This window comes from Rhinoderma darwinii, chromosome 5 (assembly GCF_050947455.1).
Source record: "Rhinoderma darwinii isolate aRhiDar2 chromosome 5, aRhiDar2.hap1, whole genome shotgun sequence".
Taxonomy (NCBI): domain Eukaryota; kingdom Metazoa; phylum Chordata; class Amphibia; order Anura; family Rhinodermatidae; genus Rhinoderma; species Rhinoderma darwinii.
The window spans coordinates 306,287,471-306,303,097 of record NC_134691.1 but is presented as its reverse complement, the minus strand read 5'-3'; the positions used below and the strand labels follow the sequence as shown (position 1 = coordinate 306,303,097).

The following is a 15,627-nucleotide window of genomic DNA, read 5'->3' as shown; positions in this document are numbered from 1 at the left end:
CAAGCGCCAATCAATGAGCTGTCTCGTTGATCGGCACTCCTTTACACGGCCCATGTCGGGCCGTGTAAAAGTACCCTAACGCCACTTTCATATGGCAGTATGTTAGTCAGTATTTTGCATCAGTATTTAGACGTTAAAATTAGGAGTGGGTCCAAGGAGGTGCAAATCTTTCCATTATACTTTTTTCTCTGTAGGTTTCGCTCTTGTTTTTCTTACAAATACTGATCCAAAATACTGACCAAAATACTGAATACTGTGTGAAAGAGGCCTAAAGATAGGGAGAAGAAATATCACATGAAAAAAGTTGGCATGTTAGATAACTTTTGAGCTTTTTATATTATACTTTAGCAAATGGGCGCTACTTGACAATGATAATCATTCCTTCGGCTCGTCAAGGATTTTCTTATACCCTTGGCATTGGCACCAGCTTTAATTTTAGAACCCTGCCTGTGTACGTTATGTTTAGTATCCTTTATAATCTTATTAGGCAACATATTAGCTTTTTTACCTTTTAACTGTTTTCTTAACGATTCCCCTATATGTAAATACATCCAGATATATTATCATGTGTAGTATAAAGGTGGCCATGCACCTTAGATAGCTGTCGGCAAAACTAGTGTTTTTTCCTCCTGGCCCCTTCCCCCAAACATATGGCTTGGCTCGGCTGAGCTTGTATGTGTACTTAATGGGGAAAGGGAAATAAGCCGCTGACAGACACCTTTGGCAGCGTATTATCTACCGCAAGAACAAAGGATCTGGCATGTTGAAATCCAACATACCCGATCTTTCTTTCCCCCGAAACCTGCTGTCAAGGAAGAGTCAGGACACCCCAATACACATTAGATGTTCAGATTTTGATCTTATGTGTATGGGTACCTTAAGGCCAGGCTATATACAATGCTATCTGCACAGGGTCTTTAGGTATATTCCTAAAGAGAACTTGTCATCCACATTATATTACACTCAGTCATCCACTGAGGCAGTATAATGTAGTATCAGACACGCTGATTTCAGAAGTGCGTCACTTATTTGCCAAAGGGAAGCCATTTCTTAGGACTTATGCAGAGCCCAGGCAGTGCCGTCAGAGTTGTGTATTTTTAGGCTGACCTTTGCTCCACCCATATTTTGCTGGCCTCGCCCACTCTTCGCTGATTGACAGATGTCTCCCTATTACTGTGCATACCGTTCATTAGGGAAGGATAATATGGATGACAGGTTCCCTTTAATTCTTACAAATCAGAAATATGAAGCACTTTCTGCACATTTCCTTGCCGTGCTTCCCTTGGCCTTTAGATTGTGTGTGTAGAAAGCTGATTAAGTGACTCAGGTACCAACAGAGATAACTAGTTTATAATGGAAACTATAGGGCAGGAACATTTAAGACTCGTGTGCCCTGGCCATTAAGTGAAGTTATTTAAGTACGTGAGTCTTGCTTAATGGACACATAGCCGTGACATACAGTAATTGGAGCTTAATAGGCCCCAGTGCAATACTGTATTAGTCCTTTTATTTGTATTTTTCATGGAAGAGTAAAGCGATGGTACAAAGGAGAATACAGTATCACTGCACAAAATCGAATGCTTATAAAATACGGCATACAAGTCTGTTTATAGCATATGTAGGATCGGGTAATTCCTGCCGTAAAACATTATTTGTTCCGATTTACCAATACTGTCTTAAATTTAGAATTCAACTAGACGTGCCAAATTTATCACAGGGACACATGTTGAATGATAAATCTTTAGACACTTCTGCCTAACTTTAAACCACCTTGGAGCTAGTTTAGTTTGCAAGAAATATTTGCGCCAGAAAATGTCTAAAAAAAAATAGGCAAAACATGTCGCAAATTTAGACAAACCCAAACCATCCCCATTTCTACAAATACAAACTATTGTGTCGAGCATGGTGCAAAAAACAATTATTTCTGGTGCACACAAATAAAAAATCACTTGGATCTAACGTGCGCCACACACACAGGTGCACGAAAAGACACAACAAAGTCGCAACAAGCATAGTAAATCTGACTAATTATTCTTAAAGTCGACACAGGCATAGGATAACGGTACAAGTCGATTATTTTGTTAGGCTCCGTTCACACTTGCATATTATTTTCCATTAGCTTTGCATAGCCTTTTGAAGGTCAGAATAGCGTAGTTTACCCATCTATCCATTTACTAGTATAAATAACGTATTCCTGACAGACCAATTATTAGTCAATGGGAGTAAAAAAACGACTAATCCTATCTGATCATTATGCCAGATTATGATAGATCATAAGGGATCCATCGTATCCATGATGGATTCTGGAAAAACTGAAGCCATGACACCAGTGTGAGCGGAGCATTTTTTCCAGTCTAAGGCGGCTCTGTACACATATATACAATTTTATGAGAGAATATGAAAAGAGAAATAAAGTAACATCCTAGTGTAAATGAGGCCTAGACCCTCCAAACATCCTTCCACTCATTCACTCACAGCAAAATGCAATAATAATGTGATAAAAGCAATCTTTATTGATATAAACAGTATTTTACATCAAATATATGTGCACGTTCCATATTGCCTGAACCTGACTTACTGCCTTCCCAGCACATTAAGGCGGAAATCAAGGCCCAACTGATTGATACTGTAAATTGGCAGCATTTACTCTGGTTTTTATGTCAATTTAGTGGCATAAATGGTATGTTCGTACCAGAAAGTCAAAAATGCTTCACCCTCCCTCATACTGGACTGTCTGTTAACAAGCTGTTAGTTTTGGGTTGTGAAATAATTTCTGTGTGCCCTCCAGTGTCAAACTCATTACAACTACAATGTGTAGCTTAGCCTGGTGAAGGAGTAGGTTGGCAGTATTTGGCTTGGGGCAAGTAATAGGCATCATACTATATCTGGATGCACCCTTCACATTTGTCCTGCCTTGGTGAGACATATTACTGCACATTTATACAGGACAGGTGGGAATGATGGTGATTATTGAATCAAGAAGAACTAAGATATCAATTTATTCTGCTCCTTCATGTCTATGCTTTTAAATGAATGACTACGATCAATGTTGTCATACAGCATACAGTGAGAGGGGACCAATGTGCGCTACGGAAAGCAACCAGCTATTTGCTTCCCTGCAATAGTTGTCCTCATGAGACGTGTCAGCATGCTGTGTACATTCTGCGATATGGAATAAGACTTGAGTATCATCAGGACTTAGTTACCACGCAGCACTGGCGCCATAGTTTCAGATCTGGCAAGTTCAACTTCTGCTTAGGGTTTGCATGGTCTCCACTTCTGCTTCTTCTGGTTCTCAAAAAATACTAATAGATCAATTGGCTTCCCCTTAAATAGACCTTTAAAGGGGTAATTCCATCTTTTAAAGTAATTGCTGAGAATGAAGATATTTTATTTGGCGCTGCGTCCCTTTCTACGGTTTCCCGGCCATGTGGCTGTGCAGGGAGCTGCAGCCAGCCCCATTCCCTTGGATAGGGCTGTGCTGCAATTCCCTGCATAGCGGGTGCCTAGGGCGCTGCTGTGCAGGGATAGACAGTGAAGGGGACCCCACGCCAATTCAGCTCTGTGGCCGCTTAATTCTCCAGATTGATGGGAGCCTCAAGCGATATGTTATCACGTTATAAAATGGGAATACCCCTTTAAGTGTGTGTAGTTGAGAAAGGGAAATTAGTTTGGGGGCCCCATTGAGTAAAGGGTCGTGAATATGTGAGCTCTGGAAAATATGATAGCTCTTTATACAGCAAATAAGATATTTTAAATAGAAAAGTATCTGAGGTTTCACATATATCTAATATAGTGAAGGTTCCTTATTTCTGAGAAGTAACACTATATCTGTGGTGGTTGAATGGTAATAACAAATCCAATTCAAATAGATAAAATATATTTTAACAGTGATTTATGTATACTCCAAACAAGAATCCAGAGAGTTAATAGTCTTTGATTTTACATGGGAATGGTCCTAAAGATCGGCAGAATAAGATCTTACCTGAGTCATCTTGTAATGAGTATGTTAGTGATGGTGCATATTCTCATGCAAAAAAATGGCATGGTCTTGCAGAGAGCTTAACATCAGCCTTAAAGGTTTCTTAAGGGGGGATGGAGTGGGGGCTTTTTTCCCTCCAGTTGTCTATTACATACAATTTCTAAATTGCCATCTTGCACACTGGTTCAAAATGTTAAATAAAAAGAATGAAAGGAGGGAAAAAAGAATAGCCACGCACAGCTTTACAAATGAGTGACAAAGCACAAGCCCATTCACATCTCCACTCTAGCTAGGGTCTATTAACAGCAAGGGCCTCCACAGCCAATTGCTGTCAGCAACATGTGGAGGTATTGCTATAGCAACGAGTGGATAGGCCATGTGCTGGAGACGGGGGGCTCGAATATAAGGACCGGTCTCAGCCCTGCCTGCACTTTTCTGTCACCAGCCATGACAATGAGAAGAGGTTACAGATTAAACAGTAACCGGCTCCTATCACCTGGTCCAGGTCTGGCGTCTGGCGTAGAGATAGGAACTCTCCATGGTGCTGAAGGCACCTGCTGCCTCGTGACTGCGGCTCTTAACGGCTATCTTCAGAATCTCCCATTAAAGGATCATCACTTTGAGACCCACTGGACAGCAGCTGCTGTATGCCAGCTTTTACCGGATCTGCCTTGTGAGTTTCTTTTGTCTAACTCCTTCTTACTCCCCCTCTGTCTCTCTTTCTTTCTGTTGCTTACTCTCTTTTGCTCAAGTGGAGAGTGTCAGGCTTTCCAGAAGTTTCATGCAGAAGAAGGATTTAGTCCATTTCCACCCCTCTTTTTTTTTTTTTTGTTTCACAAACATCCCAAGCTTTTCTGCCTGAAGGAGACTTAACCAGACTTTAGTATCATTTCAATGGGATCAGGTAAATAACACAAGTTTTATGGCTGCCATATATCTCCATCAACTCTAGTAACTGAGCCTCAGATATAAAAATTTTCTCCTGTACAATTACAAGACATAAGTGACTATTTATTCTAGATGATATATATTTGGTTTGCAATTGTCCATACAGTAAAACGGTGCTATTTTACGTATTCAGTAGTTCTAGTACATTATAGGGTTAATCCAACTTTAGTATTGTGGGATGTAGAAGGTGGATAGGGTGGGGGATGGGGAGGTTTGGGTCAGTACTGTTGGAAATACTCTTCCTAACTCTAAAGTATACATTAAAAATGTTTCGTTAAAATAGTCATTTATGCTGTATACGTTCTTGTTTGTGCTTAGATTTCGATGTTTTTCGATTTTGTCTCTGAACTGCCCTGACCCTCCTTAGAGAGAGTCATGACTGTAATGTCAAGAAGTCTAAACATTTCTAGAAATGAATTTATAATTTAATGGTCACATTTATATTTTTTTAGTAAATTAGTTAAATCAAATTTTTTATATTTTCTGTATTTTGATTCTGCTAAACACAATGTAATATATAAATATTTATTGCCATTTATAGCAATTATACAAGTAAATTAATATTTGTTCCAGGAGAGCCAGGCCTCAGCTTCACTTATTATTTAACATTAATCTAGAATATATTATGTTCAATAAAACACTACATAACATACAGTAATACTTTTCTTTTATAAACTAATATTATTGATACACTGATATCTAATAAATATCACGCTGTATTTTTAATCTCAGTTAAATGACAAGTTAGATAACGTATGTTATATCATTCTTAAATTAATGCACCATCAAAAATAAAAATAGCTATAATTCTGTAGAGTTTTATTTTATCTCAAATACCAATATATAGTTTATGAAAAATCTTTCATCCCAATTTTTCATCTGCGTTTAAGAAGCTAATAAGAGTGTATAATTTTATATTTTATTCATATATACTTTTATATACATATATTTTATATTAGGATTGTGCCTGCAACGTTTTAATGGAAGAAGAAAATGATGAGTGTTATATATGAGATTACAGTTATATGTGTGTTATATAAAAATCTTTCGACATATTTGTGGCCTAGATACTGGATGGATATAGCAAGCTATGATAGAAACTACAACCAGTGGCTACTATTTTTGCATGTTCTATGGATGGATGGAACTATAAAGCATTTTATATAAAGTGCAACATTAATAGCTCATTTGCATATCATGGTTTTAGAGTAGCAGAAAAACTGGAGTATATAGTCGTTATTGGGATTGGTAATCCCTGGAATCCTTGAGTGGAAAAAAAATTTAATACAGCCCTGATTTTGATCTTTTTGCTGGAAATTATCTCTTAATATTACAGAGTAAGAGGGTTTATTAAAATTAAAGTTCATAAGGAAGGTTCTAGGAAGTGCTTCGGGGCAAGAACTTTATTGAATTGATTATTAACTGATGCTTTAATAGGTTGTATTAAAATGATCTGTCAGTGGCCGGCCAGACCCTAAGGTGTGGTTGGACTGCTGCATTGAATTTTCTACTGAAATATATATATATATATATATATGTATATATATATATATATATATATATATATATATATATATATAAATATATAAATATATGTAGATATATATATGTAGATATATATATATATACATATATATATTTATATATATATATGTATATATATATATATATATATATGTGTAGATGTATATACATATATATGAATATATATATTTATATATATATAAAACTGCTATGACTACATGTACATTAATCTCTGTAATACATAATCCGTGTGAATATTGTACTGAAACCTACGCATACTAATACTATAAACTGCATGTCTCAATTATATTTTGCTTAGAATTTATAGCGTTCAATGTTATTATTTGAAACCAAAGTAGCAGATGCAAAAAAGTCATCAGATATAAGTACATACAAAGAGTTATGCATCCTTTAAACATCACCCCCCCCCCCCTCCCATGCCTTAATATCCAGAGTTTGGTGGGGGGCTGTGAAGACTGGATTTGCAAGTACAATTTGTTCTGCACAGAGGAACAATGTCTCCCTCAGCACAAAGGATCTTCACACCCGGGGTACACAGCCTCACCCAGCCTCCTGCTCCTTCTGCTAATAGGGATGCAGAATACTAAGCCCCAGAGCAGGGCTCTGACACCTCACCTGCTATCTGCCATATGGGTAATGCTGGGTGAGATTTATTAGACACGATGTCATTAATACATGGGGCAAGACTTGTAATGAACCACACACTCTCTATAGAAATAAAAAGAAAGGACTATGAATGGAATAGTCACAAACTCAATTTAAAAAAAAAATAATTAAAAAATCACCTCGTTTTTTTCCTGCATAAAAATGTTACAAATTAAGTTGAATTATATTGATGCATTTTCACCTGTCATCCAACCTATCTCCTTGATACTCAGCTCATGTATTGTTATTAGTACCCTTCAGCTACTACAGTATATTTTATGGCCATTTAAACCACATTTAGTACAATATAAATCCAGCTCTTTATAACACTGTGGATTGATAACTTTCTGGTTAGTTTAGAATATTTGAGTTATATTGTACATATGGATGAGAGATCATTTAGAAGGAAAAATCAATTTGACTAAATCAATCATTCCAACCATTTGGAAAAACAAACGTTTTAAGGCCTTCTTGTCCACGATAAACGCAAAATCAGATATTTACTGCTGAATATGTACATGGCGTATACTACAGTTCTAAATATAACACATTGAATATTGATATAGTGGGAAGATACTACAGAACACATACTGCTGAGCTCTGTAAGACGCTGACCCAGCACTGGGGAGAAGTGTTCTACTTTAAGAAAACATCTGACTGTAAATGTCATGTTCATTAATATTTAAGCAGCCGTCTCACAATTTGAGTTGATTCCTGACAGGATGCCTCTAATGAACCCAGGCTTCTCCCCAGCACAGTCCTGAATGCATGATCCACATTTTACTCCAAGTACATGGAGAATGGAGGCAAGTCACTGAGCTGACAGGATAGATTCATACAAAAAATGATATGGGCTTTAAAGTTATCACAACATTTAACAGCACAGGCAACACAAATGAGATTGTGAATGCCTCTGAATGGCAATATGACTCAAGGTAGGAAGGTGGATGGATAAGTAGGTATATAATAGAGATAGATAGATAGATAGATAGATAGATAGATAGATAGATAGATAGATAGATAGATAGATAGATAGATAGATAGATAGATAGATAGATAGATAGATAGATAGATAGATAGATAGATAGATAGAGAGAGATAGAAGCAGCAGCACTACAATTTAAAAGTAGAGTGCTATGCGAACTTGACCTTGATCCATGATCCTCCATGCAAAGATAAATAGATTGATAGATAGTATATAGATAGATAGTATATAGATGTATGAAAAATATATAGATAAAATAGGTAGAAAACAGCAGCACTACAAGTCAAAAGTAGGGTGATATGCATACTTGACCTTAATCCAGGGTCCAAAGGGTTTAGATAGATAGATAGATGATAGATAGATAGATAGATAGATAGATAGATAGATAGATAGATAGATAGATAGATAGATAGATAGATAGATAGATAGATAGATAGATAGATAGATAGATAGATAGATAGATATGAGATAGATAGATAGATAGATAGATAGATAGATAGATAGATAGATAGATAGATAGATAGATAGATAGATAGATAGATAGATAGATAGATAGATAGATAGATAGATATGAGATAGATAGATAGATAGATAGATAGATAGATAGATAGATAGATAGATAGATAGATAGATAGATAGATAGATAGATAGATAGATAGATGATAGATATGAGAGATAGATAGATAGATAGATAGATAGATAGATAGATAGATAGATAGATAGATAGATAGATAGATAGATAGATAGATAGATAGATAGATAGATAGATAGATAGATAGATAGATAGATAGATGATAGATAGATAGATAGATAGATAGATAGATAGATAGATAGATAGATAGATAGATAGATAGATAGATAGATAGATAGATAGATAGAGAGACAGATGTGATCTAGTTGTTTCTTGTTAAGAGCAGATTGATGAATTCTTTAGATTTATCTCTTCAACATCCAAATAATTGGACATCATAAGAATATATAACCAGTATATCTATACACCCTACTATACTAAGTATCCCACATATTGTTACTCTCTATGTAGTATTCATGTATTTAATAGGATTTATGGCTAGTATATATATATCATGTTAAAAATTATACCTGTGCGACCCTTTGAATTTTTTTTTTTGTTGCTGGATGTTATCAGGTCATATATTCCAGGTAGAGGTCGGCAATGTAAACAAAATTTTTTAATAAAAATATAGATATATTGGTTCTGGTCCTTAGGCAGCCTATGGGTCATCAGCTGCTGTTGCACCACAAGTGGCAGCATGCTCCTGATCAGCACGAGCTTGGCACAGCAGGCTGGTACCAGTTTGTCCATGACGGCTGAGCAGCTGCAATTCTACACAATATGCAATGATGGTGGAACAACGTGTTTTTTCTGTTTAAACAAGCATACTGTTGCAGGATCCTACATTACATAGAATTTGTCCATCGAGTAGTTCTATTTTATGTTACCACATAGAGAAGACATAAAAGGCTATTCTGTTAAACAGCAGGTGGTCTTTATAAAACCTATTAAGAGTAGGATGGTGTCAAAGAAAAGGATTCAGCCATATAGAGAAAAACCTTATCTTCGCTGGAAAACTGAGCATATTAGTTATAATTGTGGATGCCAAGAAAATGTAATGTCTAAGATTAACACTATATATATAAAGTATATAAAAAAGTATAATAAAATAGAAGCGTAAATTATTGGGCAATTATTGAGCAACTTCAATTCTTTCTGGGAATCTGCCTTGTAATGTGTCCTTAAATATGTGGAAACTTCTTGTTGAAAGACCAATACTATCATCTTGCTATTTCCCTCATAACAACTGCATCATGCCTAATGTTGGAGCATTTAACACTTAACGTTCCAAAAAGTAATAATAATCATTGCATGGAAAGCTATTACAAATGAGGGATTTCTTACTAATATAGAGTTAATAGGTTAACATCAATGATGACGGGGGATATGGGGTTTTCAGTGCATCTGATCACTGGCCTTGAAAAGACTGGACCTGGGACACATGGTCATGGGCACTAATGAAAGAAAAAAAATCCCTAAAAAAAACCCCAAATCTTGTCTATTTAAATGCAGATTGTACCCTTTCAACTTGACGTTTTGTTCCCTCCCAGCAGAACTCTGGAGACGGATAATAAGTGAACTTTGACTTCTGTTTGCTGGGGCAAAGGTTCTGTGGAGTTAAACTCTATAGGGGCTTAGTTGCTTGCGCATCAGTGGGTGTGCATATATGTTCCTTGCAGACTGAAAAGGGAAGAGCTTATTGATCTCTTTTCTCCAATATCCTGAGACTGAAGTGTTTTTATTTTATCTCTAGACAGACGGCATTTTAGGTATTTATGAAGGTCATAGGTCAATTTGTCATTTTTGGGGCAACACTGTTTGTGAACTGTGATAACTCTCTGAGTTAAGATAATCCAACAGGTTTACCAACAGTTCTATGTAAACATATATATTGTGTCATATGACAAAATCAGCTGTACTGCATCTGACAAACTCTGCTACATCTGTAGACATGTTTAAGGCAGTGTTGTTTTGCAAGATGTATGGAATATTTTTTTAGGTATTTTTACACTTTCACATCTTCATATGACGTTTCACATACTGGCCCTGTATCTGGCATGGCCTGAGTCACCATAGGAGTGTGCGGTGAGATACTGGACTATGGTTGATTGGAGTTTTATTCACTGATCATAAAGCTTTTAGCTAGCTCTGCCCTTTTAGATCATCTACTTACTAACTTTCAGTTACTTGGATGTATATTTTTATTATTACTATCATTAGTATTATTACTTGCTGTCAATTCTATTTTGACTCCTGGCAAGCAATGGATGGAGTTCAAGAATGTCTTGTCGGCAGTTTGAATCTTCAGATCTCAGTGATTATAATATGTGTGATATTTCTTGTTGCTGTTTGTCATCTTTCTTATTTCTTTTCAACTCAACCACACACAATTGTCTAAATTGGTTCTTCTTATGTGTCCAAATGTGTTATTTGTACACAAGGCCATCGCTCTATGCGCCTGTTAAGTTAAAATGTTTGTGTTTTTTCTTATTTTCTGAAACTGCAGTTCTTGGTTTACCCAGATCTAAAAATTTTACTAGGACTTAAACCAATCTAAGCCAACGATTTTGGATGGTGTGATGTATATTGTACATAGAACATGACTTGTATATATATATAACAAACAATTTTTCCAAAAAGTTAAATTGGACATTGTTATGAAGACCTCCATACAGTGTAATACAATTTAAAAAAATGCTATATCTTTTTTTATTACCCATCCTATTGCCACTAGCAACAGTGTAGATGCTGTCTAAATGTCTTGGAAACTGGTTAAGCTACTGGAAGTATAACATTTACATCAATGAATGGGTTATTAGTATGGGATTTTGCTCTGTCTTTCTAAAAAATTAATAAAAAAATTGCCAATTATTCGCCTTTATTCCCAATATAACCCCAATGCACCCATGCCCCCTGATTGAGAGGATGAATAGATCCCTGGGCAGATATGTAACACTTCAATTACTTCGCTTGGCAGGGAGAGGAGATGGTAGACAGTGCTGTGTAGGTGTGCGCATTTTTAGCCAGAAAGAAAATATTTAACTCAGGAAAGCCGGGATTTATTGAGTATATCCAAGGAAGCATACATCACCCAGATTAACAAGCTATTCTGTGTGTGTATATATGTGTGCTTATGTCTGCTAACGCAATGCAAGCAGTGACTAGATCTGTTACTGTGGGCTGGCACTGGTGAAGACAATTAAAATAATGGAAATTCTTTCCAAGGTCTGATTATATATGGATGTTTTTGTCTTGCTTCAGTCTCTGATCCTTATATTGGGTATGGGCGAGTCTCTTGCTGTTCTGGTGGCTTGAATCTTCCAGCTGCCTGTTATATATCGAAATACTCATGGTCTTGGCTATGCTACAGTGAACAGGTCAGAGCTGACAGTATAAATCGATGTAATGCAGCCAATAATTATCTTGTAGACAACCAAATCTGATATAAATCTTGGTGAATATGGGAGTCGCTATCGAGTGGCATTTACAACATTATAAGGGATGTGCCTGAAGCCCGGAAAAGTTGTCTGGTTGTCACTGTTTTCTTGTGGGGGCTCGAGTGACGTTAACTCGGCAAAAACCCTTAAACTGTATATTTATTGCTCAGTTAACCCTTTCAATATTTGAGTGACGTGAAGGCTTTTTCAGCAGAAATAACATGTATAGAGTTATAGGTAGAGAATAGTGAGGAAGGGGTGGATCTCAGTACTTGAGCAAAAGGGATCCCCATCTCCTTAGTGACTTGTTATAATTTCGTATCGTGCAGAGGGCTGGCTGTGTTTTAGGGGGTACACACCCATGGCTGTAGCTGCGCGTTGGGGTAGAGGGGAGGATCGAAACACAGGGTGGGGCCATCGAAGACTTGTTCGGTGCCTCTGACAATGAGCTGTATCCTCAGCCACGCATGCATCTCGGATCCATTCTGCTCAGCTTAGAGGGGTTTTCAATCTCTCCCCTCCTCCTTCCTTCTCTTTTTCTATCCACCTCCTGGGACTGCCAAACCTAACAATCCTCCTCCTCTGAAACCAGGCGAGAAGAGCTTGGGAGTCTTATTGAATGTCCATTTCCATTAACTCAGCCTATGCAATAGCTAATCCACTGCACTGAAGGCAAGAGGCTAATTAATGACAAGCTTTTACAGTCAAGACTGGCGATAATTGCTTCGGTGTCCTTTATGGTGCCAAGATAAAAATGGACCGGGCCTAACATAAGAGGCACTGTGTACACTGCAAGACAGGAGGACATTAAGAGCTGGCCAGCTGAATATGGAGCAGAAAATTACTAATAGACAAGAGATAATGAATAGGCCAGGCAGGCATTCATGGGGAAAAATCCATTTTGTTAGCACGCGAAATGAGGTGCTGGAAAGAGTTTGCTAATTGTCCTCATCTTGTAGCAGACAGCACTGCTCCCCAATTCATTTATCTGCTAATTGTGAGCAGGGAAGGGTGCCCACAGCGCCCCTGCAGCAATCTGCCTGCCCAGGCTTTTCACATTTTTTTCCTGTTGGGTTTTTAATTGTTGCTAATACACCTTTATAATGAAGCTAATGAGGGGGAATTATTGGACAACTTACGCATGGATGCGAAGAGAGTGCAGTCCAGGGATTATGCGTTGATGTGTGCGCTTCTCTAACCCATGGATTGGTGTTACCTCTCAGTGCATCTTCTCATCAGGTACAAGTTTCCTTCATGTCTAGCACTCTGTGATAAGTTAGAAGCTTAGATGGTGTGTAGTGTTTCTTAACTCATTCCTTCTATAGGGACCTACAATATGAACATTGATCTGTGGTTACTTTAATATTTGTTTAGGGTTCATCAGTGTTTATTTTGGAGGAATATAGTTCTGTTTTTGCTATTTTTGAGTTTGGATCCTATGTGACTTTTTGTTGTTTTCTCCTCCCACAGAAAGGTAAACTGAAGCTTTTGCCTCATCATTTGGAAGAAGAAGATTCGACTAAGTTTATAATCCTCACTCTTATCTCTATTGCCTGTATTATCGGGGTTCTTTCTGGTTCTGGGGTCATCTATTGCCTGCGTCACCGGTCCCACCACAAACTCAAGGAGAAACTCTCCGCGTTGGGCACTGACAGTAATACAGATGCTACCAGCACTTACCAGGTAACATTACACTTGCATTCATTATTTCTATAGTGGTAAGAAATATAATTCAATGGAAATAAAGTTGGATGTAATTTAGCTAAAATAGAAATTGGCTAGGATTATTCATGTTTAGGCATAATGTTTTTTTATTGCTCAACTTTTCAACAAAGCTTTAGTGTTAAGATAGAATATTACTTTTCATGGAAATATCTAGTAAACTATGATGCAATTGATGTATATTGCATCCAGCAAGACAAAGGTTAATGTAAAAGGATTCCTTAAAGAAATCTAGAGAAATAAGTTATTTTACGTAAGTTAATATATAATTCTACATGCTCATCAAATTAATGAAGAATGAAAGTTATGTTCAGAATTAAAATTGTAACCTAGTTTTTTTTAAATATATCATTTATTGTAGGTGACACTGTAATAGCATACAGGTACTTATTCTATTATATATTTAATTTTAAGTTGTGGTATCCATCAGTATTAGCATTCTTATTATTTAGTGCTGTATATTTTATATTTTGTGTCAGAAAAAATATTTTTTATTTGGATTATTTTTAAAATAATTAATATTTTTAGTTTTTATTTTTTTCCCTTGGGACCTTATATTCCCACTTGTTTATTATATTGTAAAGTTTGTAAAAAAAAAAAATAATATACAAAATTAACAAACTACAGATTTTTTTTTTAGCAAAATGTATAAACTCATGACCACAGTACACAATCACTTAGATTGCCTAGATTTTATTCTGATAATTCCTGAGATACAGTGGTGAATACATCATGAATGAAATATTTATCACAAGAAACTGGATAGTTTTTTTTTTATATCTGAGCGTTAAAATCACCGACCCTTTGCTGTGTATTTTGAACATGAACTCAAATTTTAAGAAAAATAATGCAACTGAAAACTTCCTGTGGCTGCTCAATTAATAATATACATAATTAAACTCAAAGTAGGAAAATGTCTGAGTTTTTCTATGTGACCTTTTAGATATATTTCTTGGGGGCATATTGGTTAAATCGATATTGATTTTATAATGAGTAATGGTATGCTTAATAATCTGGAAAGTACATAGTACATACATAGAACTGAACTTATGGCACAGGTGACAAAAAGTATTACATAAACCTAGAAAAATAAGATTGTTCCCCCCCCAAAAAAAAGGTGTGTTTATATATATATATATATATATATATATATATATATATATATATATATATAAAACAAGTCCAAATTTGTCTCAAAATCAATTAAGGCAATTGTACACAGTAGATGATTTGCCTGCTTACTGTTAATTGTAGAAAAGAATTACTAAAAATGGAGGGAATTTTAAAAAGTATAAAGGACAATTACAGAATTATTATATTTCCAATTAGTTTAATATAAATTATAATTGCTTAAGCGTTTTTATTGTTTTTTATATACTCTTCTTAATGTGAAAAAATAAATGGGTTAATTTATAACCATGTTCGTTCATCGAGTAAGATTTTCTAGTAAGCAAACCCAGGAAGCATGTTGCTTTTTAATTACCATTTTTATTGGGCGACGTGATTCGTTTTATTCCATCAGCTTTTATTCTCCCTATTGTTATGGTATTTTAGGACGTTATAAACAAGCTCTGGGAGTGTCTTGTAAACACCAGCTCTGAGCAGCACACATGGTACTTGTCACTGTGCCCATTAAAGGTGATTAGAAAAATGCCTGTGTAACGTGCCTGGGTGATCAGCACCGCTTAGTGCTGCAACATTGGTTACATAGAATTTTACACATTTCAACCCATTTTCTCCTGACTTGCCACATCAGTAACCCCCGCTGCTCTGTCATCAGTTTATTATG

The 15,627-nt window shown here is 36.1% G+C and overlaps 1 protein-coding gene across 1 annotated transcript in view; it reads left to right on the top strand.

Annotated features, from left to right (window-relative positions):
* The window catches only part of PTPRN2 (protein tyrosine phosphatase receptor type N2), a 721,223-nt gene that overhangs the window by 602,637 nt on the left and 102,959 nt on the right, over positions 1 to 15,627 (top strand). Inside the window, exon 13 of the mRNA XM_075827406.1 lies at positions 13,587 to 13,799. Coding sequence (XP_075683521.1) covers positions 13,587 to 13,799 — 213 coding nt within the window. The remainder of the gene's footprint in view (positions 1 to 13,586; positions 13,800 to 15,627) is intronic.